Source organism: Peromyscus maniculatus, chromosome X, assembly GCF_049852395.1.
Source record: "Peromyscus maniculatus bairdii isolate BWxNUB_F1_BW_parent chromosome X, HU_Pman_BW_mat_3.1, whole genome shotgun sequence".
In the NCBI taxonomy this organism is placed as follows: Eukaryota; Metazoa; Chordata; class Mammalia; order Rodentia; family Cricetidae; genus Peromyscus; species Peromyscus maniculatus.
The window spans coordinates 117,072,227-117,100,013 of record NC_134875.1 but is presented as its reverse complement, the minus strand read 5'-3'; the positions used below and the strand labels follow the sequence as shown (position 1 = coordinate 117,100,013).

Here is a 27,787-nt window from a genome sequence, read left to right as displayed (position 1 = left end):
TTTGTATTTTAACCTAGAAAAACTGAATATTTTGCATTTCTGATCCTATTCTTACAATTAAAGTAAAACCATTGTTGCAATTTTCCCCTTTTTTTGAGGTAGGGTCTCTTGTAGACTTTACAGTACTCATATTATAGGCATAGAACTATTACATATAACTATCATGCCCACTTCTTTGTAAGCTTTGTTCACTTGTGTTTTGTTTTTTTAAAGATATTCTCTCTCTCTCTCTCTCTCTCTCTCTCTCTCTCTCTCTCTCTCTCTCTCTCTCTCTCTCTGTGTGTGTGTGTGTGTGAATACATGAATGTGTAAATACCCGTGGAAGGAGGCCAAAAGGAGCTAAAAAATACCTTGGAGCTGGAGTCCCAAGTGCAGTGCTCTGAGCTACCTGATGTGGGTGCTGGGATCTGAACTCTAGTCTCCGATAGAGCAGGAAGCACTCTTCATCATTGAACCACCTCTCCAGCCCTTGTGTTTCTTCCTGCTTGCTTCTGTGTGGTGTATAAGTATGTGTGCATGTGTGTGCATGCCTGCACATGTGGAGGCCAGGGGTCAACATTAGATGTCTTCCTCTATTGCTCTAGACCTTATTTTTTTGAGACAGGGTCTCTCAATGCATCTGGAACTTACCGATTACCTAGACTGAACCCTTAAGGTCCTGCTGTCTGTGCCTCCCGGTACTGGAATTACAGGCTTTTCACATGGGGTCTAAATTCAAGTCCTCATGCTAGCTCAGCAATCACTTTACCCACTGAGCCATCTTTAGCCCTCTTGATGTTTTGGTTTGGTTTTATGGGCTTTTTTATATTTTTTAGTTGATTGAGGTTTGTTTTACTTGTAATGCTAGGCATTGAACCCAAGTTCTCAGACATGCTAGAGAAGTGCTTTACCATTGAGCCATATCAGGAGCCAGTTGTCAGTGTTATTGCACCACCTATGTTCTGTGTTGTGTGCAGAGAGTCTGCTCTACTGAGGTTTTTGCTGATCTCTTTTATTCCTCTTCTGTTTTAATGCATACCTTTTTGATTTAAAAACCACACAAAGATACACACACCGCATTTAATGCTTTTGGCCATCTGAACTTCTTGCTGTGAAGTAAGCTAAAGATGTAACTTGAGCCAGGCGGTGGTGGCACACGCCTTTAATCCCAGCACTCGGGAGGCAGAGGCAGGCGGATCACTGTGAGTTGGAGGCCAGCCTTGTCTACAGAGTGAGTTCCAGGAAAGGCGCAAAGCTACACAGAGAAACCCTGCCTCGAAAAACAAAACAAAACAAAAAAGATGTAACTTGATTTTTTTCTTTGAAATGAATCCCATCTTTTCCTTATTTCACTAATTAAGCATATTTTCTTGGCCCACGTAATCAATTTTTAACATAGCATGAGAAAAATATTTCTCTCCACATTACTAGCAGGCTGATAAGGCAAGTTCTCTTCTTTAGGATCCTTTCAAGTATAGCTACCCACCACTGGTAGATGATGACTTCCAGACACCACTGTGTGAAAATGGGCCGATTGCCAGTGAGGATGAAACCTCAAGTAAAGAGGATATAGAAGGTGATGGTAAAGAAACCTTGGAGACAGTGTCTAACGAAGAACAACCAGTTCCCTCAGAAAAGGTAATTTGAGGAATAAAGTTGAACGGAATCAAAAGCTGCCGTCTAACTCTTGGGCCGTAGCTCGGTGGTGGAGCACTTGTCCAGCATGCATGCCGCCCTAAGTTCAGTCCCTAGCACGTGGGGGAAAGCACTGTCACGCTTCCCCAGCTCGGCCTGCATCCTGGAGATAATCCAGTTCCCATGCTTCCGAGTCTTGAGAAAATGAAGGAGTGGGGATGAGGTCAATTGAATTGCAGCATACTTTTTTTTTCCCTGAATAAAAAGAGCTGAGTCCATACTCTGTGCAAAACTTGGCAAAGTCCATCTGGAAGGAATTTTTTTTTGTCAAAAATATATTTATTTATCTAAGATAAAAATAAGTGATTAATGTAAAACTTCACCTGGATGAAGTTCCTTTTTATCTTGTTTTGAAGAACTTGTTAATTGTCAGTCTTTACAAAACTTAGCAATGGCTTGCTTGATAAGTAGATTATAATTTAGAATAAATATCTTCAAGAATGTCATGTTTATAAGAGAATCATATAATATTTTTTTCATGGTCATGTCAGTATATGTTAAACATGTCATTCAGACATGCTAAACATGTTAACACCTATAATTTGCATTGAATTTGATATTTACTTGTTCTCCCAGTGACTTGTCCAACTTGATCTAAAACTGCTTCCTCTTGTCTCCATTGTTTCTGTGTTTTTTAATCTATAGATCAGCCCAACTGAGTCTGCTTCCAAAGCAGATGAAACCGAAAAAGTTGATTCAAAGACTAAAACTTTTAAAAAGCCATTGAGTGTTTTCAAAGGGCCCTTATTGCACATCAGGTAACAAAGATCCTTTTCACTGCATTGCTGTAACATATCTTGATCATCTTGGGGATAGGGAGGACTGCAAGATTAAGAAAACTTCTACCTCTTGTTTAAACTGTTGAGAGTAGACAGTACAATTTGTTAGGAGTACAGTCTGCCTTCTTTTCCTGGCTTAGTGACCATTTCTAACTACCCTTTTTATTATTTCTTCCACTGAGTCTACCCCAAATGATACAGTTTGGTTAATGTTAAGCTACACAATTTTTTGGGAGAATTGAATCTTTTCATTTTAAGTAATAGATATTACAATACCCAATAATAGCAAACTTGGAAGCTTGAGACTTACTAGTTTTACTAGTTTAACTGCCCTCTGGTTGCTACTCCAAATTTCTTTCTGTGTCTGTCTTTTCTCCTCCGTTACTCAGAAAAGCCATTGTGTAGTAAGAAATTATTCTGTTACTTAAATATATCCCTAATAATCTTTCTGTGAGATTATGTTCTTCTCTATTGGTGTAAAAAAGGTGCTCAAGTCGAATCTGTTTGTAATTAGGGAGAGCTGGAGCGGTAATACCATCTGTGTTCTTTTTATTATAATCCATAACCTCCCAAAGAGCTTACACAGATCCACCTTAGATTGTGTTGATTACAGGATTAATTCAGCATCTTCATAATTCTCTCTTCTGTTCCTTCCTGTTTTCCTTCTGACCTTAGGGAAAACCATAGTGCTTCCTAGCATGCGCAGCATCAGAAGTTTAAAGTACAAAATTCTAATAGGTAACTGTTTTTGTAGTCATCTTTTATAAGGAAGTCTCTTCGTACAAATGAGCGTGAACTATAGGCTAAACATTTTTTCAGACTAATGATTAGAATGCTGTTTAGTCTGAGTGTTATAAATGCCTTATTTGTTTATCCACCTAGCCCAGCCGAAGAATTATATTTCGGAAGCATGGAGTCTGGAGAGAAGAAAACTCTAATAGTGTTGACAAATGTCACGAAAAATATAGTGGCCTTTAAGGTAACAAACAAAACAAAAACTTAAAGCCATACTAAGTTATGAAAGTGATTGGAGGCCTATACTGATGGAAAGAGTAGTCCTCAAGCAATGGACAGCTGTGTATATCATAGTCAGCTTGTGCCCTCTTCTTTTTTCTAGTACTTTGAGCCCTTTTGTATTCCCTTCTAGTAGGGCTGATAGTGACGATAGTCTCCTACACTTCATATTTGCTGCCACATTAGGATCCAATAGAAACGACACTCCAGGTTGTACCAAATGTGAGGGGAAAGGTACTTCGATTTGATTGTTTTAGCCTGATTCACTGTTGTAAGTTAGATGTTTCATATATGTGCACATATCTGCTCACATACAACAAAAGGAAAGCTAGGGCCAGGTGTGGTGGTGCATGTCTTTAATCCCAGCTCATGAGAGGCAGAGGCAGGTGGATCTCTATGAGTTTGAGGCCAGCCTGGTCTACATAGCCAGCTTCAGGCCAGCAATGGCTACAAAGTAACACCCTATCTCACAAAAAGGGGGCGCGGGGAGAGGGGGAGGAGGAAGGCCAAGTGTCAGTAGAACTTAAAAAGTCAGTTTTTAAATAACTCAGGATGTTTTTATCTTATTGGTGAACAAAGAGGATTCTACACATAACAACCAAGGTGGTTGCATAGACTTCATTCATTGTTTATTAGCTGCACTTTTGTAAGGTCATTCTTAAGCCATGCCTCCCAACCAGCATGAGGTCATGTGGTAACTGTTTCTAACCAGGTGAGAACCACTGCTCCAGAGAAGTACAGAGTTAAGCCAAGCAACAGCAGCTGTGATCCTGGAGCCTCAATTGATATAATTGTTTCTCCACATGGAGGTGAGTTGTCTTTCCTTATTTTTTTTCTTAATGTATTCTTAAATAATGCCTCATGTTCAGAAGTAGTTGACCCATATATGATGGACTACACCAGATTTTTGGCTTGCTTTTATTTGGTTACAGTTTGGTGGGTTTTTTGTTTGTTTTAGGTGGTGTTTTCTTGGTTTGGGGGGTTATTGTTGTATTGTATTGGGGTTTCCTTTTTTTTGAGAAAGAACTTATAGTTGGCTGGGTATGGAGGTAGGGAGAATCAGGAAGGACTTATAGGGGAGGGGAAGAATATGATCAAAATATATTTAAATTTAAAAACTGTTTTAAATAATATTTTTTAAAATCGTAACAATGCATTAAGCCATATATCTAGCCCCATGACAGTTGGTGTTCATATGTTACCTTATTCTCTTGGAATACAGGCTTAAGAGTCTCTGCCCAAGACCGGTTTCTGATAATGGCTGCAGAAATGGAGCAATCATCTGGCACTGGGCCAGCAGAATTGACCCAGTTCTGGAAAGAAGTTCCAAGAAGCAAAGTGATGGAACATAGGTAAGCGCTTTGACTCACAGCCTCTCAAATAAGATGGAAGACTAAGAATCAGAAATTCCTGCATGGCGGGGATGGCCCTGTCCTTTCTTGGGGTGCCTGGATTGAAATGGGGGAGCTGCTCACAGACTGACCAGTTGACAGGTGTACATCTCTGACGCTCAAGTCCACCTTCTGGGAATGCTTACTTGCTTCATAGACTGTGGCAGTGTGAAGTCGAAGGGTAAGGCAGGAGGTATAGGGCCACTGGTGGACCCTAGTTGAGATCCATTGGCGCATGCCCATGTTGGAGGACTCTGGAGCTACTCAGAGAATTCAGCCACTCTGTTCCCACATGAAGAAACCCAGTAGATAACAATTAGAAAAGCTGCTCAAAGAAACATGGAAACAGTATCCTATTTAAACAGGAGTGCACAGTTGGATACTTGTGTGCGCCTTTGTATGTCATCTGTGACAAATGTCTTTAAATATATACTGGAAAGTAAAGGAAACAAGAGGAGACTGCTTTCTGCCTTGTTTTGCTTTACTCCCTTTTAAAGTGGGATTACAATTTATTGAAGTGGCATCAGTTTGGCGCCCCCGTCTTCGCCCCACCCAAGAATATTTGCCAACATCCAGAGACATCTTTATTTTTCACAACTCAGGGGTGGGGTACAGTGGCATCTGGCAAATGCTCCTAAGCTTCCTACAGTCCAAATCATGAGCCCCCCCAAACCAGTAGCGCTGAGGTAGGAAAGCCTGGTTTATAGAGTGGTTAAGGATGGTCTCTCTGCTGGCACATTGACTAGGACCTGAACGAAATGAAAGAGGAAGGAAGTCACACTGTGACTGATTGTAACTGCACAGAGAGCTTTTGTGGTGGCAGGCGAAACAAGTTTCAAGAAAAAGCCACGTGCTTGGGCTTACAGGAAAAACCGGGGTGGGGGGGGGTGGCCAGGAGACAGCCAGCAGAGCACTAGATCATTGCTTCTGAGGAGTGTTGAATTTGGCCCAACCTGGAGGAGTATTGTGTGGTCAAAGGGCAGCTCTGGTCAGGTCAGTAAAGTCCAGGGAAGAAAGTGTGTCAACAGAGAAGAGACCAGTGGTCCCAAGTACTGCCATGCAGATAAAGAAAGACAAGGTACTGGCACTGCTCACTGATGGGCACATTGCTGAAAGTACTGCTGACTGGAAAGAGCACTTGCAGGATGCAGGAACCGCATCAGGCAGAGCCCATGCCAAAGAGATGGATGCGGACAACCGGGCTAGACTAGAGGTGTGGCAGACTGGAGAGCGACTAGGAAGCTGATGAAGGGTCTTGGTTTTGTTTTTGTTTTCAGTAGTGGTTTGTTTCTTGGGTATTGGGGGTACTTATTGGCTTGGGGGGTTGTTTGTTCGTTGACACAGAGTGTCATTGTCTAGCCAAGCATTAGCCTCAAACCTGTAACAGTTCTCCTGGCCCAGCCTTTGAAGTACTGGCATTGGAAGTGCTCTCCACTATGTCCAGCCTATCTTGAGGTTTTTAACATGAGAAACTTGAGCACTGTTTAAATAAACAGCCTGGGGGAGACAGCTCAGGACTGCAGTGCTTGCCCCTCATGTGCAAGGTCCTAGGTTCCATCCCCCTACACACACACACCCCAAAAATGAGGAACATGGCAATAGGGACCTATAATCCAACACACAGTGCTTGCAGGTTGCAGCAGGAAGATCAAAAGTTTGAGGCTAGCATGGACTACATAGGAAGACCATGTTTCAAAGAAGAAAATAAAGCTAACAAAAAACACTGGAGAAGTTGATGCAGGTCCGACTGAGTAGAGGTACCACCTGTTTTTCACGAAATAATAACAATACTTAGATTTTCAAATCATAGCCTAGGAACAAAACCTATATTCTGTCAAGCTTTGTTTGTTTTGGTTTACTGTGGTTTGCTCTGTTCGTGAAATGGGGCTTTGCTATGCACTCCAGGGGTGACCTGGGCCTCAAGATCTTTCTGCTTTTAGTTAAAAGCATGGGAAATTTCTGCAAGGTTAAGAGTGAGTGACACAAAAAGAGTTGGAGATTAACTCAAAGTGCTTATGAAACATTCAAAATGAGGGGGTTCGTTAAATGTAAGTTGCTTTACTTTCTTTGCTTTGGGGTTTTACCAGTTGCTAATGGCTGCCTTCTCCAGAGCTCTCACCTGGAAGGTAGGAGGGATCCCGGTGGCTTGAGACTAAAAGCTCTAATAAAGCACCATCCTCCGTTCTAGAAATTGAAAGCTAATCTGGGTAAATTCTACTGAACAACATACAAAGAAGCCTTCTATTGAATTTCCTGGGGCAGTGGGCAGTACGCACAGCCTCTTGTTCTTTGTACACACACATTAGGTAGCTAAAAGGGGACTGGGGGTTAAGCTCAGTGGTTTAGAAGCAGGCACAAAGCCTAAGCTTTCATTTTCACTGGAGAATAAAAGACCCCAGAAGATAATAGATAAATATAGACTGATCTACCTTCTGAATTGTGCCTAAGGAGAGGAATGAAACCTTTCGCCTCCAGTACACAACCACTTGCATTTAACTCCGCACTCCCTATTTTACTTTCAGAAAAAAATATTTACTAAAGCTTTGAAGAAGTTACATTTCCTTTGAATTTCCTAGGTTAAGGTGCCATACTGTTGAGAGCAGCAAACCAAACACTCTCATGCTGAAAGACGGTGCTTCTAACATGTCAGATAAAACCAGTGAAGATCTCTATCTACAGGTAAGTGTGCTGTCTGCCTGACTAAGCAATCGCCAGTGGTAATCGGCACCAGAAGGCCATCTGTGTTCCACTAATTAAGGGAACTTTTTAATAGAGACAATGAAAGTTGGTTTTTGCTCTCTTTCTTCCTTTTTTTTTTGGTTTTGGTTTTGTTTCTTTTGCAGGGTTTAGGGTTTGTTTGTTTGTTTGTTGGGGGTCTCTGTTTCTTTGCTTTTGGAGACAAAGACTCATCTTGAACCCAGGCTGGCCTGGAACTCCTTGTAATCCTCTTGCCTCAGCCTTCCAAGTTCTAGAGTTACTTACAGGTGTGGGCCACCATGCCTGGCTTGGAAGTGCCCTCTTCTGTGTGAAAAGGCCAGTTAGAAATGGTACATGGCAGGTTGCTTTCAGAAGGCCACAAGCATTTAAAGACTCGGACAATTTTACTATGGAATTAGGGCCAAATAGTAAAGCACATAGTGCTTTGGTGAGTACAAAAGACTTCCACCTTATATGAAAAGGGCTCCAACTAGTACATTTCAATTGGAAAGAAACAAAAGGGCTTCATGCATCTACCTCAGTGGTGGAGTTTTTATTTATCATGGAAGTGCCCTAGGTGCGATGCCCAAAAGGAAAGAGAAACCAAAGAGATCTAGATAGCCCAAAGGTGTCTGTACCTCCAGGAAGTGATAACTCTATCTTGTTTCAACTAGAAAATTGGACCTTTCAGAGTAGAGCATGAAGGACATATGTGTCTACCAAACTTTACATCAGATGCCTCCTTGCATTTTTAGCCCCCAGCCTTTCAGAGTAGATGGGTCCCATCCCTTTAGTGTTTGGAGTTCTGATATTCCAGTTTGGCATGATTTATGATTGTTTCATTGATATCAACTTTCATCCCTTTTTTTCTTCCCATTCAGCTCAATCGTTTACTAGAAAGCAATAGGAAACTTGAAGACCAACTCCAGCGCTCTATCTGGTTCCAACAGCTGCTGCTTGCCTTAACAATGGTCTTGCTTGCTTTTGTTGTGTCTTTCTTTTATTCATTATACAGTTAAAGAAGTGGTGCCTGGTCAGAAACCTAAGTCCTTCAGACATTATCTGGAGAAGGTATACAGACCCCACTCAAACTTCTCCACCCCCTTCTAGAACTACTGTACATCTGGGCTTCCTAAAAGGAAATATGTAGCATATAGGAGGGTACCTAGCTTGAAAATCAGTTGTTTGAATAGAGAAATGTCCAAGGCATTGATTATTAGAGACTATAGCTAGTTAGGAAACTAAGTAAAGGCATATGCATTATGTAAATTAATAGCTTAGACGTAATTTATTTTTTTTCTTTTTGATTTGAATGCTTTCAAAGCAAAGTTGTATCATGTAAATACATGAGCTGAGCTGAAAAGTCTAAGTAACATGCATTGTTGTAGCCAAAAGATGTAATCTGCTTTTTTAAAAAATATAGAATTACTAGCTGAGCTGACGTAATCGCTTTTCTATACTATGTATGTAAAATATGTATATTGAAGAGTAAACATACTTAAACAGAGTAATTTATGTAATCATGACTTTGTAACTTGAGAACTCCTTCCAGATGATAGTCAAGATTCTTTTTGGAATGTAAAGCTATTTAATGGCAAACCACCTTAGCCTTTGTTTCTCAGCATTGCTGAGCAGCCTGCCTCTTACTAATCTGGGCTCTTTAGTGAACACTCTGGTTTTGACACAATATGGAAAGCTCCATGTGGTTGAATTTTTGTTGATTTCTGGTAACAGTGCCCAGAAAGAAAGTCTCCAAAACAGCCCCCCTTTCTAGTCAATTCTATGCAGTTTCATGCCGTTCACTCTGTTTGGACACTGAACCTTTTTGCCTGGTTTAGTGTAAGGGCCTACTCTTCCATTGTTCCATCTTCTTCTTCATTCCAGGGCAAAGGAGTCTCCTCTGTGGACCACAGATTATGCCCTGTGCACCCTCATTTTTAAATGAAAGGCTTTAGGTAATGTTGTTGAGAGTCTAGTTGTTTTAGCTGATTGTTAGTATAGCCAACCTTGCGTTCAAAATGGTCCTTGTTAAAATTGTTGGTGAGAAGGAAAACTTGAAAAGACTGGAGTATCCATGTGTGCAAATATAAAAGCAAAACAAAGAGGCTGAGAGGATGGGAACCACTACTTCCAATGGGCTCTCTGGACCACTTGTTACTCTGCCTTTGGTATATTCACACGGCTCCTAAATTCCTCCAGGGATACACCTTGCAGAAGCAGAAGCTAATGAAATTAGTTTGTGTTATCATCAACATGACCAGTTTCAGTCACTTTAGGTTCAAATGTATATCTACTTTTGATTAAAGAAAAGTGGTCTGCCTAGCAAATGAATTTGCAGCCATGTTTGGAGATTTATTGTTCTCAGGAGTAGAGTTGGGGGCTTTCAGCTTGAAGAAGTTGACTCCAAAACCGAGTTTTGAGGAGTGATGTAACAGAGCTCCTTCAAAAGTCGGCTGAGGAAATAAAACCTTAAAAGGACACTAGTGTAATCCTTTGTCTTAATTTGGGTTTTTCTGTTTCAGTTTGCCACCTCCAGATGTGAAACAGACTGCAGTCCACACTAAGTACTGTGCACAGTATCTATGTCCCTGTGTGTTCACAGTGACTTCCCAAGTGGTAGATTTGGGGCCTTAATGTAATCTCATCCCAGAGTATTTGTCTGTGCTTTTCATTCCTCATCAGATAAATGAAGAATCAATTAGCCAAGATGAGGAATAAAATTGTCCTAACAGTGTCCCTTTAATGTTTCATAAGAAAATGGTGTTGGCACACTAAATACCCTTCCTTGCTTAATGTCTGGTCAGTTGAATTTAGTAACATACCTTGTTAGCATTCATTGTAATACATTTCATTGTAATACATGAATGTAACACATACATCGTTACATCACTCCTCAAAACTGTGGTGAATGTGACTAAACAGAACTGCAGAAAATTAACCATAATGTCAAAGGCGTCTAAACTTTTCTACTAATCTTGATTAATCTATATATTTGCATTATATTTCGTTCTGTCTTCATTTAATTTAATCACATTTGCATGATTATTTTTGGTATTCTAATCAGGAATTTTATCTCTAATCATGTCATTGCCTTTTCATGATCAAATTGCCAGGGATTTTCATTTTGATTTTTGTTTTCACATGGGAATGGAAATTAATACATTTTCCATGAAAACATTAATAAAAAATCATTAGCTTGATCTGCAAGTAGCCTAAAATGCAATTACTGGTAAACCTAGTCTCAAATTTCATAAAACCATAACTTTTTATATCTTGCCACTAATTTTGACTGGATTTAATAGCACTTTATTGTATAATTATAAAAAATATATTCCTAGAATTGTTGTTGCCAGTGTCATTTCTCTAATGTTCTGGTGCTTTTCATATATTTTCAGTATTTTTATTACTATATTGGTATTTTCTTTGTATAAATTGATCAAAAGAACATGTTTTCTATTTTAATATGTTTTAGAAAATAATTACATTTATGAAATAAATATCATCAGGAAAAAACTCTTGTCTCTAAGTGATAAATCATTGTTTAAAAAAACCCCCCAATGTTCAGACCATTTTTTCCCTTCTAAAGATCATCGTCATTCCATTTGGGTCGCCTTTGCATTTTGTAAGGACACTACCTTGGGCTTCCAAAAATGAATTCCATGTCAAGAGACCCTATCCTTGAGTGCATCCAGTTTCTCCCCGTCCCTGTGCCTAGTTTAGGCTGCACACCAGTGCGGTTTGGGACATTAAACTCACAGCTTTAGCTTGAAACTCTGGGGCCACAGAAGTCTAGATTGCCTCATGTCTCCCCTACTTGAGTCCTTGCACAGAGGTACTTGATGGGTGACTGGGTGATGGAAGGGCACAAAGACAGCCCAAGCTGGTGATAGAAGAGACCTTTGAAGCTGATACCATTGTCCCCTCACTAATAGAAGACATAACTTTCCCAAAAAGCAGCCCCTCATGGAAATCAAATAAATAACTGGTCCTCCTAATTTGAAAAGCAGCGATATAAGATCAGGGAGGAGAAGGGCCCAACACATGTGATAAAAGAAAAAGTGACTCACAGTGACAGAACATCAGCCCGCAGAGTGAAGTACCAACCTGGACTGGGTGAGCTCTCCTAAAGGAAGCTTTTCTGGGCAGCAAGTTTCTCAGGAAATCTTCGCTTAGGGAAGGGTTGATGCCAAAAAGCTGCTCTTTCTCCCTGCACTTTTCACCACCCACTGGAGGGTTCTTGACATCACTAGTACCATGGGCCCTCCCAAACACACAGGCCGTTTCCTCCCTCCAGAGTCCAAAGGAACGGATTTGAATTCTTCCCATGTGTCCTAGTCACCTCCCTACTCTTCATATCTAGGGAAAGGTAGCCCATGTGTCTCTTCTCCCTGTTGGGTGATTATATCTTGTACATGATAGGTGTGAGAGTGAGGAAATAACACATTTAACCTGTCCACTGAGGCTGGCCTCCCTCTGCCTTCCTAGAACTGTTCATGGGTGAATATCCTGAACATTACACCTCACTGAGAGCCAAATGTCAGTTCTTCAAACTTCCATGCTTGGTAGTATTCCCACCCCTGCCCTGGCACCCCAATAAAATCACCACATCAGATCCTTTCCATTTGCCTACTGATGGTTTCTTTCCTTTGAAAAAAAAACAGTTTTGGCTTTTAATGTCCAAAATCTCATACCTTCCCCACCCCACTTATGTGTCCTAAACTTTTGTGCATGTTAAAACATTTGAAGATAACTGGGAACTTAGTTCACTCTGAACAATTGGGAGCCTTTTAAACACAAGGACCTGAGTTTGATCCCCAAATGACACAAAAAGAAAGAAAGAGAGAGAGAGAGAGAGAGAGAGAGAGAGAGAGAGAGAGAGAGAAAGAAAGATGATAGATGCATAGATACATAGATAGATAGATAGATAGATAGATAGATAGATAGATAGATAGATAGATAGACAGATAGATAGATGGCCAGACATATTGCCATACACTTGTAATTCAAGCACTAGGAAAGCAGAGAGGAGAATATAAACACTCACTGACCAGCCAGTCTATCTACTCAGCAAGCTTCACATTTAGTAAGAGAGACCCTGTCTCAAAAAAATAAGTGGTGGCTAGTGACTTAAGAAAGACACCTAAGATTGTCCTGTGGATCCCATATGTTTGCTTTAATTGACCAGCCCCTTGTCTGTAAAAAGTATATGCACACTCAAGAGCAAGTTTGGTCCTTGGAAGACAAGTTGTTCATGTTCCTTTCTCCTAACAGCCTGCCTCAGTTTATCCTAAAATCTTGGTTTTTATGGGCAAGGAGGATGAGGATCCTAGAAGTCATTCTTTTCCCCAAGATTACATGAGGGTGCAACTTTGGAGGCAAGTTGAGCCACCTTCCCACTTGTAGTGCTGGTTAAAACCACCTAGAACTAGCTCTACTGTGGTGCCCACGCCTGGCACAGTGGTCATCTCTGGAGTGCTTCAGCAGATGAGGAGCAGGGACGGCTCTCCCACTCTTCTGACCTCAGGGCCAGCTCTCCCACATGCCTCAGATGTTGATTGTTGGAGGTGAGGGGGTGGGGAGCATCTCTCTCCCACTCATGCTGCCACATGACAGGTGAGTCCACCCCATCTGGGATCTGCTGGAGCATGTGAGGGGACTGGTCCTACAGACCCAAAGCTCCAGGATCTCCACTACATAGGGCAACATCAGGGTAGCCAAAAGGAGTCCCAGTGGGGGCCCAGCTTTGACAATGTAGCAGAAACCAGAGGCCTCAAACTAGACCAATGACTCTTTGCAATGAACACCTGCAAGTGAAGACATATGGACAAAGGGGTTTCCAGCATGACTCACTGTGTCACACTGCAGCTTCCATGATGAGATTTTTTCCCTTTTTCTCTTAAATTCTATTGGGGGGCAGGGAGTGGGCTGCAAGGGCAGAGGGCATATACGAAGGGACAGAAAATGAATGGGATCGAGATGCATGATATGAAAGACACAAAGAGTAAATAAAATCAAAGTTTTAAAATAAACCCAAAGCAGCCACATCTGAGAAACTGGTTTAAATGGAGGATAGGCAGATCCAACATTGCTTTACCTTCACTAAACCATATGAAAATAAAAAGAGAATGAACATAAAAGGTTCCAAGAAAAACAGGTGATAGAAAAGCTGAAAAACTGGTTTCTTGGAACTGGAGAGGTGGTTCAGCAGTTCACTTATTGCTAAATAAGTAAGAGGAGCAGAGTTTGGATCCTAGCACCCAGCTTAAAAAGCAGGATGTGGTATTACCTGTAACTGCAGAGCTGGAAGAGACACGGGGGCTGGGGGGGGCGGGGGGGGGGGGGGGAGGATTGCTGGGGCTTGCTGGCCATCAGCCTAGTCCATGTTCACTGAGTTAGCCCTATTTCAAAGGAATAAGGCAGGGAGTATAAAAGAGCAGGGCACCCAACACCCCCTGTCCTTATTGTTCACATGTGTGCATGCAGGCGTACACACACACACACACACACACACACACTGTAGGGAAAAGGAACGGGCTAAAGAAACCCACCCTGACTCTGGAGCCCAGAACCATGGAAAGAAACACAGCCTGGATCTGGGACCTGAGCCAGAGGAAGAAACAGTTTATCCCCAAACCCAGAACCTGAGAAACATGCCCTCATTCTGAAACCAGTGCCAAAGAAACATTCTTTGTCCCTAGAATCAGAGCCATTGAGAGAAATATGCCCTGGCCTTAGAAATAGAGTCAAAAAGGTAAGGAAGGCCAGTGAAAGAAACACAGTTTGGCTCTGAGATCAGAGCCATCTCTGCCCCTGGCCAACTGACCAGTGAAACCAACCAATCACAGAAAAAGGAAAGTAAGCACACTGACCTGGAGCTGAGAACCAGTGAAAGAAACAGCCTGGATCTAAGACCTGAGCCAGAGAAAAGAATACTTTATTGCCAAACCCAGAACCAAAGAAACATGCCGTGATACTGAAACCAGTACAAAGGAAACACTCTTTGTCCCTAGAATCAGAGCCAGTGGAAGAAATATGCCTTAGAATTAGATTCAAAAAGCTAAGAAAGGCCAGTGAAAGAAACACAGTTTGGCTCTGAAATCAGGGCCATCTCTGTTCCTAACCCACAAAATTAACCAATCCCTGAGCAGAAAAAAAAAAAAAAAACTAACCAATCCCTGGTTAACTATGCCCCCAAAAGATCTATATAAACCGCCCTGCCTGGTCAGTTGTGGGCTGTTCTCGCCACCCTGGTAGAGGCAGCCACTCTTCCCGGACTCCTCCTTCCCCAAAAAATCTTTCTCAAAGAGTCTTAAGTGTGAAGCTCTTCATTCATCGGTGCAGAGAAGGAGAGTGCTATGACATCCCATAGCGGACTGAGCAGAAAAACCTTTGCAGAGTTGTTCCCTTGGGGAGGGGGCTGAGCAAGAGGAGCTGAACAGAAGAACCTTGCTGAGACATCCCTTAGGGGGCTGAGCAAGGGGGAGTAAACTAGTAACAACTTTTGAGCTGGAGCAGGAGATTGCTACATTTCTGCAAGGTTTTCCCCTTTAACAGAGTGAAGCAAAAGAGGCAACATCTTGGGCAGGAGAAGGAGCAGAGTTCGGCTAGGAAGCCCACTTAAGTGGGGACTGAGCAAAGCTTAGCTGTAGTGGCTCTCCAGGAGAGGAGTAGGATTGCTATAACCTGCAGGGAGACCATCCCCCATCGCACCAGGTATAGCCTGACTCCCGAACAGTCAGGTTACCTTTCCCTCCAGAGCTGAGCTGTCCCCTTGCAGCTCCAGCTGCCAGAGCTGTCCAAGCAGCTCAAGGTGTCGCCTAAGTCCTGAACAGTTAGGATACCTTTCCTCCAGAGTTGCAACACAGTTGCCGAAACGAAACCTGGGATAGACTCCCTTGGTGCCTGTGTTTTCCCCTTGTGGTCTGAGCCACACTGGGACTCTATCCCTTATCTCCAGTCCATCTACAACAGATCCAACTTCCAGTTCATCAATTGCTCATTCCATCCATTTCCCTGGGTCTGAGAAAGTGGCTGTTGTCAGATTTTTAGTTTTCGAAGCTACAAGGAGACTGTTCCAGAATCCCTCAGTTCTTATCTTCTTGAATTTAGTCAAGAGCCATTGATAATTTAAGCAGATATTTAGCAAAGCTAAGCAAAGCAAACACTCCCAAGAAAGATTGGAGTGGGCTGCCTCCGGGCAAAAAGAAGCCCAGTGGGTTCTGTAGTGTGAATTTTAAAGGTGTTTATATGAATATTTTTAAGTTGGTGGCATACTCATGGAGTAAGAGGATCCCTTTTTTCCCTCCTGTTATGATGGACTGAAGCTCCTTTGGTGGGTATTTCTTCTCATGATATTCTAGAAAATTCCACAAAATATGGGGGCGGTGTCAAAACAAGTGATTTTTTTTTTTTTTTGGTTTTTCGAGACAGGGTTTCTCTTGTATAGCTTTGCGCCTTTCCTGGAACTCACTCTGTAGACCAGGCTGGCCTCGAACTCACAGAGATCCGCCTGCCTCTGCCTCCCGAGTGCTGGGATTAAAGGCGTGCACCACCATCACCCGGCAACAAGTGATATTTTAACGATGTCAGATTTTTTTTTGAGGCTGCAATCCCTTCATTAGTGCACCTAGTTGCTCTAGTTTGATTTGTTGGTGGCAGAGAGCCTTACTGTTAGCTCCTATAAGCTACCCTTGGGTCTTTGTTCTCTGGCCACCACCATAAGCAGAGCTGCCCTCTCTTCAAATCTTTTCTTTCCAATGGGGCCCAGTTCCCTTTAAGGGTCTGCCTAATTAGATCATTGCTGTACTCAGGGCAATCTCCTTTGAGATTAACTCAAAACTAGTTCTTCTGGAACCTTAATTAAGCCTAAGCCTGCAATGTCTCTGCCATATAGCATAGCTTAATTAGGAAAGTGATGTAACATCACATTCTCAAGCCCCACCTCCACAGACAAGAAGCTAGTTTATAGAAGGCTGTGTTGGGTGGGACCTACCTGAAAGTTTTCCCAATTCAGTACTCCCAGAAACAGGGTTAGAGCTCAACCTTGCCTCTGACGGATGGCTTTGAAGATGTTCCTCACTTGAAAGAATGTTAACTAGAACTTCTGTGATAGGCACCAAGTGACAGGCTCTGGGATAGTTTATCTCTAGCCTAGTCACAGCTTCAGTCCACACAAATGATCTTTTAGGACTAAAATCTCAAGAGAAAGCACGTGGTCCCTGTCTTGAACATTAATCCCATCATAAAAGAACTCAGAAAAGATTCTGACAATGAGTTAATTTACTAGGACAAAGGGTATTTCCAGGAATTGGGTACTTTTCTAAATGATGCTCTAGTGAAACCAACTCACTTTAAAAAAAAATGTCTCTTTCCTTTAGGAATAATTCATTCACGTCAATGGATTTAAGCTAATTTTCTTAGACATGAGAATTCTCTATGAAAGTGTTAAAACTTTAAAGGGGAAAAATAGGAAGAAAGAAAAGGAGAGCACATACCCTCTTTTTTCCCATGACCTGCATGCAGTTCCTAACATTTAAGCTATCTAATTTGTTTTGAACCGAATTCCAATGCCTTACAATCTCTTTATTTTCCAGCAAAGCCTCTGTGCATTTTCAAGTGGTTGTATGCATGTTGAAAATCTCACTGATTTCCTGATACGTGGAATTTGTATGTGTATAAATTGCTGACTATGAGAAACTTCCCCAACTTTTGATATTGTGCCTGCTCCCTTTCCTTGCTGGATCTGGGGTTATAATAAATTAAGAAATAATTTGTCTTTCCCGAATGCAATAGTCACCTGTCACTTTTATGAAATAGGCTCTCTTATACTGCCACACAGATTCATTGAGGAAAATTTGTTTACAGTTAAATTTGCACTGAAATGTTCTCATCCAGGAACATGTACTTGGGGTAGAGCAACATGAATAGAAGCCGGGGGAGAGGGGGGGAACAACTGTTGTCAACTGTCAACTAAATGTGCAAACAAAGGTGATTTCACTATTCTAACCCTGTGACCCCAAATATTTCCTTCTAGTGGTGGTGGAGACTACAGGAGGTTATTATTAAGAGACAAGAAAAACAGCATGACATAGTCTGGAAAATGCACCTTTTTAATGTGGCTGAATTGGTAGGTGATCGAAAGGGAATTGATATAAAAAGCAAGTCTTCTTTACAAATCCAGTACTTCTCTGAGGTTTCTAAAAAAAGACTTAAGACCGTAGGCATTAAAGGCAGAGAGGTTCATCTCACACAAGTTACATTTTTAAAGTCAACGCTTAGGGCAGAATTTGTTATAGTCTGAATTTTCCTTAAACATTTGGAAAGACATTATTATAGCAGAGACAGGCATAGAAATTTCTAAAGTGATGAATGTGAACTTTCTGTGTAATAGCACAAAAAATATTTGTTTTAATTTTATTGTTTTAGTGAGAGGACAGAGGTCCTATATCATAATAAATATATAATGGCTCTTTATTTATTATTTATTCACTTGTTTATTTGGTGCTGAGATACAAAATCAGGGCTTCATGCATGCTATACAGATACTCTGTCCTTAAGAATATCCCTAGTACAGTAGTATGTCTTTAAAACTAGATAGCAGGGAACTGGAGAGCTGGGTCAGCAGTGAAGAGCACTTGCAGCTCTTCCAGAGGACCCAGGTTGGATTCCCAGCAACCACATGATGACTCACAACTGTCTGTAACTACAATTCCTGGTAATCTGACCCCCTCTTCTGGCCTCTATGGCCTCTACTGCACCTTTGTGGCCCACATACTACATACATGCAGGCAAAACACTCATACACATAAAGTAAAAAATAAATAAAAATATTTTAAAAAATGAGTAAATAAAACTTGATATTAGAAAGATTTTCTTGCTTTGAGGGCCATAAAGGAATTGAGAGTGAATAAAAAAATCATCTATTTATCATCCTCTGAAGAGCTGGATCAGACATTTGTCTTAGTTTCATTTCCAGTGACTGACAAAAGCCACTTAGTGGATGAGGGGCTTTATTTTCGCTCACAGTTACAGGTTATAGTCCATCATCCAGGGAAGTCACTGCTGAAGGAGCTGAGAGAAACTGCTTACACTACAACCACAGTCAGAGAAAGCAATAGATGCATACTAGTGTTTAGCTGGCTTCTTTCTTCTTATCAGTCCAGGGCACAGCCCACGAAATGGTGCCACACACATTCAGGGGCCTCCACTTCAATGAACAAAATGAAGAAAAGTCCTCACAGGCATGCCCCAAAGCCAACCTAATCTAGACAATTTTTCATTGAGACTCCCTTCCCAGGTAACACTAGATTGTATCAAGTTGACGAGTAAAACCAACCATCACAATTTCTGCATTCTAAGTGGTGAGAGCCAAATACAAGTGAGGTTGCTTACATACTTATGGCCAAAGTCAGACTGACTATTGATCTTCCTTTAGTCCTTGAAAAAAACAATCATCTCACTCAATTCTAGAATCTAGTCTTATCATTCCAGCTACAGTACTTGTCAAAGATCAGCAATAACCGCCTTGTTGCTTCATCCAATGGATTTTCTATGACCCAAACTTGAAGTGAGCTCTTGTTATAATATGTGGCTATATCAATAACACTAGGTTTCTGACATAACAGACTCCCCCTTCTACTGTTAGCATCTTTCAGTTTCCTTTACTGGCACCTATCTATGAACCCTTTAAGATGCTAAAGTTAGAAGAGTACTCTCCTCCCTCTCTTTAACTGAACTTCTCCACAGCCATGGTAGCAAATACCATTGGTAAGCCATTACTCCCTGTATATTTGCAGCCCAGGTACACTGTTGAAGTTGACACACATGTATGAACTGTCAACTTAGGAGTTGCAAGGGTCTATAACAAATGAGATAAACAATTTGTGATCACACACTTGGGTTTGCCAACTATGGTGATACTTTATTTGTGCTGAAATGTGATATTTTATTTGAATGTTAATAAATGAGGTTTGCCTGGAGATCAGAGGTCAGAGAGCCATAAATAGAAGTCAGGCAGTGGTAGCCTATGCCCTTAATGTGATCACATGGTGGGCAGAGTCTCTGTGTGGTCAAAAACACAGCCAAGCGTGGTGATATGAGTCTTTAATCCCAGTACCAACCATAGAGACCTGGAGGTCTATATAGACAGGCAGTGACAAGCAAGTCATGTGGCTGGGCTTAGAGCCAATGAGAAGGCAGAACAGGAAGGCAATAAAAGCACAGATCAGATGGGAAGAAGCTCTCTCTATGGAATAAGCTTGGTAAGCTAAGGCTAGTTGTGGCTATTCGCTCTGATCTCTTTGACTGTTACCTCTGTATTTGGCTCTGTGTTCTTATTTAATAAGACTGTTTAGAAATCTGTCTACAGCCATCCAATTTCTATTTCAGTGAATTGTAGCTAGAGTTTTCCTGCCTGGACCATAGTCAGGACAAATCTCTGTCACCCACCAGTCCCACAGCCACTCAGACACAACCAAGTAAACACAGAGACTTATATTGCTTACAAACTGTATGACCGTGGCAGGCTTCTTGCTAACTGTTCTTATATCTTATATTAATCCATTTCTATAAATCTATACCTTGCCACATGGCTCATGGCTTACCAGCATCTTCACATGCTGCTTGTCATGGCGGCAGCAGGCAGTGTCTCTTTCTGCCTCCTGTTCTCTCAATTCTCCTCTCTGTTAGTCCCGCCTATACTTCCTGCCTGGCTACTGGCCAATCAGTGTTTTATTTATTGACCAATCAGAGCAATACATTTGACATACAGACCATCCCACAGCAATGCATGCTCCATTTTAATGGATGATACCACCCTCCCTCCATTTATACCACCTAGGAATTTGACTTTCATCCTTGACACCCTTCCTCTATCTATCTATCTATCTATCTATCTATCTATCTATCTATCTATCTATCTATCATCTATCTATCTATCTATCTATCTATCTATCTATCTATCTATCTATAATCTATCCATATTTCTATTTCCCTCTCTCCCCTTTTACCATCCCTAAACATATCAGAGCTTCTCTCACCTAGACTCCTACCAGAGTCTCAAGAGATCTGGGCAACTTCTACATTTTGATTCAGAAATACTCAGGATGTAAGAAACTATAGACCTGGTGAGATTTGATGAAAACCCTCAAAATAGAGCCAGCAAGATGGCCCAGTAGGTGAAAGTGTTTGCTACACAAGGTTGATGACCTGGGTTTAGACCTATATTGGAGAAAACCAATTCCCAAAAGTTGTCCTATGACTTTCACATGTACAGTGTAGCACATGTAGGCCTGGATTCATACATTTACATTGGACATATACAAAAGAAAACATCAAATGGCTCTAATGTCTTTTAGCCCATGAATGACTATAACTTTCCTTCCAACTCCCTGAATAATCAAGGCTTTGTGTACCTTCCTAGCCCCTCTCTCAAAACCTCAAGTGTCTTTATGGCTCAGGCCCATTTCTCTGCCTCACATTTCCTCTGTCCTAACTTCCCTCTCTCACCCCCTTCCCATTGGCTCTCAAATCATCATTGGCTCAGAACATTAAATGTCCCCTCAATTGACAGTACTAGGTTTTTCTTCATAGCACACTCATAATATCTTGCATTTTAAAATCTTTATAATTTCTATTAACACTTCTCTCTCTACCAGATTCTAAATTCTGTAAGTGAAGAGATGCTCATCATGGAGTCCTGGCATGAAGGGGAAAAATGACTACAATTTTAAAACGAAAATTCTTAAGTTCTGTACTTGCCTTCTCCCTGTTCATTCCTGACTCTCCTCCTCATGTGCATAAATTTACATCCATTAGCACAGCTTTAGGCAAAGGATATAACAGTACTATAGGACCTAGATTAACTGGTCTGGGGCCTTCCTGGTAAGTGGAGGTAAGTGGGGCCATTATTTTTCTAGAACATGCAAAGATATTTCTTCCATCCTGGCCTCACTAGAGTGGAAAAGTATTGGGCTTACCCAAAGCTTTGATGAGCAGGCAGTTTTCCCAGCCTTTAAACATTGTTTATATCCTGGCAGCGAGGACTATGACGCCTGTAATACTGCATTAGAATACATCCCTATGTTCTATTTTCTAGCTCTAGAAATCATCATTTCCTCAAGTAGATCCCTCCTAATATTACTTCCCCCACAGCTCACACTGGGACAAAAAGTTATTTCATATAATGTTAAGAAACATGGCATTGGCCGGTGGTGGTGGCGCACGCCGGTAGGATTTGCTGAAGGAGGCGGAGGCAGGAGGATCACGAGTTCGAGGCCAGCCTGGGCTAAATAAAAAAAAAAAAAGAAAAAAAAAAGAAACATGGCATTGGACAAAATTGTTTCTCCCCCATAAAATTTCTCAGAATCTCTTTCTGTTTGGTTGTGGTGCTAGGGATGGAATTCAGGGTCTTTTGTATGCTGGTAAACTGCCCTGCCACTTGAGCTACAACTCCAGCTCAAATGTGCTAGAATCTGTATGTGGTAACATGCATAATGATTTTTTTTAAGAATAAAACATATTCCACAAATTTTCAGACCTCGTGTTAAATAAAAAATTTTAGGTGAATCTCTCTTTTGAACTAATCTCCTGCATTAGGCCTCAACAGACCAATTTAAAAAATCAAAATAGAATCATTCATGTCAAAATTCCTTTTTACCGATCTGAGACTAAGCTTTTATAGCTTTTATTGACTTGAGAAATCAAAATTAGAAAAACACCACTGAAATTTCCCAAGCAAAAATTAACACACAGCAATAATGTTCTTTCTGCTTCAAAGTGCAGACAAAAGAAGCAACTTACAAGCTAGATGTTAATGGATCAGTTACCTCCTGCTGCTCTGTCACCCTGTCCCCACTCCCACCATTAACAAAAGTAACTTCCTGGCAATTTCCCTAGCCCTGGATTTCTCTCTATCCCCATGATATCTCCCTCTATCATGGTATCTCCTTCATTGCTTTCCCCCTCCATTGCTATTCCAGCTCAACCATCCCATTCCCTTATGTTCTCAATCCCCTATCCCCTAACCTCCATTGCCCTCCCCTCATCCCCAGTTTATTCATGGAGATCTCATCTATTTCTCCTTCCCAGGGCAATCCATGCATGCTGTGAGACGGTCTGTATGTCAAATTGCTCTGATTGGTCAATAAATAAAACACTGATTGGCCAGTGGCCAGGCAGGAAGTAGGTGGGACAAGGAGAGAGGAGAATTCCGGGAAGCAGAAGGCTGAGGAGAGACACCTCAGCCGCCGCCATGACCAGCAGCATGTGAAGATGCCGGTAAGCCACCAGCCACGTGGCAAGGTATAGATTTATGGAAATGGACTAATTTAAGCTACAAGCACAGTTAGCAAGAAGCCTGCCACGGCCATACAGTTTGTAAGCAATATAAGTCTCTGTGTTTACTTGGTTGGGTCTGAGCGGCTGTGGGACTGGCGGGTGACAAAGATTTGTCCTGACTGTGGGCAAGGCGGAAAACTCTAGCTACACATGCATCCCTCTTTGGGTCTTTCTTGTTAGTTAGCTTCTCTGGAGTTGTGAGTTGTTGTCTGATTATCCTTTGCTTTACATCTAGTATCCACTTATGAGTGAGTACATACCATGTTTGTCCTTCTTAGTCTGGGTTATCTCACTCAGGATGATATTTTCTAGTTACATCCATTTGCCTGCAAATTTCATGATGTCATTGTTTTTCTCTGCTGAGTCATACTCCATTGTGTACATATACCACATTTTCTTTGTCCATTCTTTGGTTGAGGGACATCTAGATTGTTTCTAGGTTCTGGCTATTATGAATACTGCTGCTATGAACATAGTTAAGCATGTGTCCATGTGGTATGATTGAGCATTCCTTGGTATATGCCCAAGAGTGGTATAGCTGGGTCTTGAGGTAGATTGATTCCCAATTTTCTGAGAAACTGTCATATTGATTTCCAAAGTGGCTGTACAAATTTGCATTCCCACCAACAGTGTAGGAGTGTTCCCCTTGCTCCACATCCTCTCTAACATAAGCTGTCTGCAGTGCTTTTGATCTTAGTCATTCTGACAGGTGTAAGATGGTATCTCAGAGTCATTTTGATTTTCATCTCCCTGATGATTAAGGATGTTGAGCAATTCCCTAAATGTCTTTTGGCCATTTGAAATTCTTCCAGATTGGGCTACTAGAAATAGTGGAGTGGGTGCCCGAACTAAACTGGCTTACCCCAGTGATCAGACCATTGAATACCCTAACTGTCATCACAGAGCATTTCTCCAGTAACTGATGGAAGCAAATGCAGAGATCCACGGCTAAACACCAGGCCATGCTCCAAGAGTCCAGTCGGGGAGAGAGAGAGGAGGGATTCTATGAGCAAGTGCATCTGGATCATGATGGGGAAACATGCAGAGATGACCAAACCAAACTGGAGAGATGACCAAACCAAACTGGTGGGAACTTATGAAAGTTGTATCAATGGCTGTGGAGCCTGCATGGGACTGGAATAGGCCCTTTGCATGGCAAGACAGTTTTGTAGCTTGGTCTGCTTGTGGTGGGAGCCCTAGCGGTAGAATCAGAATCCATCTCTGGTGCATGAGCAGGCTTTTTGGAACCCACTACCTATGATGAGTTACCTTGTGCAGCCTTCAGGCAGGGGGAAGGGCTTGGACTTGTCTCTACTGGATGTGCCTCTCCATGGTAGGCCCTGCCTTCTTGTGGGTGGAAGTGGGGGGTGAGTTGGGAGGACAAGGCTGGGGGTATAGAAGGAGGGAAGAGGGGGAATCTTTGTTGTTTAAAATGAATGAAAATTTTTTCTAAATAAATAAATAAATGAAAAGAAAAGCAACTTCAAAATGGCCATTCTGACTGGGCCACCATGCACAAGAGTGAAGCTGGAGAAAGGCATTCTTGGCAACATGTCAAGACTCAGTCTCAAACCAAAGCAGAACACAGGGAAATTAGGGTTCTTCTTTATTCAAGTATTTCTCTATAAAGCCAATGTCATTCACTCAGACTATCAGAATATTAAGACAGTCAAAATCAAAATGCCATGACAATTGTAAATAAAGGCTAAGAGGGAAAGATCTTTCTTTTCTAATTTTCTCAATGTCATTTGTAAAATGAGTCAGTTTGGCCAAAGTGTAGGTTTTACCAACAAGGACAACAACAAAACCCACATGTAATCTTGAAGAGCTTTCAGTGGATTTGCATTCCTGTTTTTCATTTCCTTCTACAATAGTCTATGGTTTAGTCCCAGCCAGAGTCCAATCTATGTGTGTGGCTCTCCCTTCCTTCCTATTCTGGTCTTTCTTTACCGGTTTTATGTTTGTTAGCTCTCAGTAGATTGGTTGAGCATGGAAAGGGTATCTGAGACTCACTGAAATGCAAGGTCATCATGAAAGCCACTGTTGCTCTCTGCTTGCTGCTCTGCTGGACTCTATACAACCCACACAGAGCTTGGGGCCCAAATTCCTGGCTGTTAGGAAGGTATTAGCAGCAAATATTCACTCAGGGTAAAGCCAAGTAGACCTCAGAGGCATTATGAAACCTAACATTAGGGAACCTCATTTCAAATACAACATGTAAGCATCCACATAACAAGTTTGTTTCAAGTTTGTGCCGTTCTCTAGACTAAACTTTCATGACAGTCTGACTCATCATGTGTCTGTGACATTTCTTTATGTGTCTTCTTGCTAATTTATGTTCCTCTGAGCTCTTCTTTTCCTTCCAGTAGTGTTTTCTTCTTCACTGATATTTTGAATTTCAATGATTCTGACACTGATCTCTGGCTAATTGTTCCTATTAACCCTTCCATTTTATGGCTTAAAATCAATATACATTTTTATTAAAGGCTCAGGGAAAAGAAAAGACTCTATGAACTTGCTATATACCAATGCATTTTTCTTTACCCCAGGCACATCTATCAGCTACTTACTGAATCTAATGTTCTTTAACTCGATTATAGGTGAAATTTCCACATCCTTTTTCTTGCCCATGGGACTCATTATTCAATATTGTATTTTCCTGCCCTCCAGTAAACAGAATATATAATAGTATTAAACTTTTTGCAAAGCAGTCCATAAGCAAGCAGTGTTTGAATAAAATGGATTGAAAGTTCAACATTTTGTAGGTTCAGAAAAGTATGAGAAATAGAAAACTGGTTTGTCCTCTCTTAGTTCTAAGCCTGGGAAAGCCAACCAATCATAATGGGGATATATAAGCATCAAAGAAAGTATCACTTCTTTTTTTTTTTTTTTTTGGTTTTTCGAGACAGGGTTTCTCTGTGTAGCTTTGCGCCTTTCCTGGAACTCACTTGGTAGACCAGGCTGGCCTCGAACTCACAGAGATCCGCCTGGCTCTGCCTCCCGAGTGCTGGGATTAAAGGCGTGCGCCACCACCGCCCGGCTGAAAGTATCACTTCTTAAGCAGGGTCAGATAACCTCAAAGACAGATCAATAAGGAATCCTTAGACCTTTTCCAGGAGTGTGTTTGAAGGACTCATTGAATGAGGAGCCAGAGTATGACTAAGAAGGGTTGGCACTGGGTTGAAGATTATGCATTTCTAATATGCCAGCAATTCTGAGGTCATAGTACCTGGATTATGCTTTGAGGAAGACTTTCGAAATGTTAGAAAAGACTAAGGAACCACTAACTACCAGCTGGGCAGGTGCTCAGTGAGTAGAGCACTTGATGAACAAGCATGAAGATCTGAGTCTGGATCCCCCAAACCCACATGAAGCTAAACACTCTAGTGTGTGTCTGGAATCCCAGCATTCGTTTGGCTATGTGAGAGATGGAGTCTGGAGAATCTCTGGCATGGGGAGCAGGAAATGAGTGGTCATGTGTCAAACAATGAAGACAGAGAGGACTGACACTAGAGGATGTCCTCTCTGCTCCACAAGTGCACTACAGCATACATGCCTACATTCACACACATGAACATGTACTCTACACACACATACAACACACAGACACACAACAAGAGAGAGAATCTGCACGTTCATGTACATACTGTTCCCAAGTTCCCAGGTAGTCACATATAAATAGTTTCTCATTTTACTTGATTATTAAGCATTCCCCCAATGTCAAGGGTTGTGGTTAGAAGCTATTTTTTTTTTCAGCTTTTCAATGAGTTTCATAATCCACATAGTTTATGTCCATTAAAAGTAACCTGCATTGTGTATGGATATTGTTCTAAATAACTTAAACATGTATTGAACGTTTTCTACACGTCAAGTACTATGCTTGGCACAGTGTCCCAAAGATAAACAGGATACAGCCCCTGTTTTCAGGAAGTTATAGAATTAGAGTAGGGTGATTGGTCCCAGTCCAGATTTAACATACAAACTACTAAATTGTTGTTTGGAGTATGTGGGAGGGTATCAAAAAACAAACTATTTTTTTTTGTCATGAAACATCTTCATTTTACAGTTGGATATTAGAAGTGTAGTATTTTTCAGCTGGCCATGTTCCAGAAATCTACAGATACCTGGTGGGATTATCATAGCTAATAATAGTCAAACTTAGTATATCATAATGAGGGCATTGTGTAGGTAAGGACTCCCCATGAGGAAATACCATCAGGTAGCTCAATTAACAAATCTACAGGGAGAGCTGACAGCTTCATTTCTCCTAATTTTACTAGGGAGGGAAAGGCTAGAATGCAAACAAGAATTCAACCTTTCTTTTCAACATGCATAGGTGTGTCTTGCTAGGAGCTAGTTGATATATGCACAGTTTCCAAAGTGGGTGTTCCAGAGGGGAGTGTGTGGGTAAAAATGTGCTTGAATGGAACATAGTTCACCCTAGTCCCACAAATATATCCTGGAAATGAAGCATCTGAAATAAGGAACGGAATAATGTATTCATTACTTGTCTGCTTGCTATGACAAAAAATACCTGACCAAAGCAACTTAGGGAAGAAAGGGATCATTTTGGCTTATAGTTCCAGGGTATAGAAACCATCATGGTGTAAAGGCATGGAGGCAGGAAAGGGAGGCAGCAAGCAAAATAGCATCCACAGTGAGGGAACAGAGAGGAATGAATGGTGATACTCAACTAGCCTTTGCTTTTTTATTCAGTCAAGGACCTCAACCCATAGGATGATGTCAGCCACATTTAAGGTGTGCTTTCTTACCTTCATTAACTTCATCTAGAAAATCCTTCAGAGATATATCCATAGTTTTCCCCCACCGTAGGATTCTAAATTTCATCAAGTTGACAATCAAGATTAACAATCACAAATGAAAATGTAAATGTCC

General features: G+C 41.4%; 1 protein-coding gene across 2 annotated transcripts in view; it reads left to right on the top strand.

Moving 5' to 3' along the window:
* Mospd2 (motile sperm domain containing 2) overlaps nucleotides 1-10,258 on the top strand; it is a 40,074-nt gene extending 29,816 nt beyond the window's left edge. Inside the window, exons 9-15 of one of the 2 annotated variants that reach the window (XM_042268959.2) lie at nucleotides 1,441-1,617; nucleotides 2,320-2,432; nucleotides 3,336-3,432; nucleotides 4,180-4,276; nucleotides 4,690-4,819; nucleotides 7,435-7,537; nucleotides 10,078-10,258. In XM_042268959.2, coding sequence (XP_042124893.1) covers nucleotides 1,441-1,617; nucleotides 2,320-2,432; nucleotides 3,336-3,432; nucleotides 4,180-4,276; nucleotides 4,690-4,819; nucleotides 7,435-7,537; nucleotides 10,078-10,119 — 759 coding nt within the window. In that variant the 3' untranslated portion in view covers nucleotides 10,120-10,258. Of the gene's footprint in view, nucleotides 1-1,440; nucleotides 1,618-2,319; nucleotides 2,433-3,335; nucleotides 3,433-4,179; nucleotides 4,277-4,689; nucleotides 4,820-7,434; nucleotides 7,538-8,436; nucleotides 9,063-10,077 lie in introns of those variants that run through there. The other variant, XM_006973198.4, reaches the window with a different exon arrangement.
* Nucleotides 10,259-27,787: the final 17,529 nt, after the last annotated feature.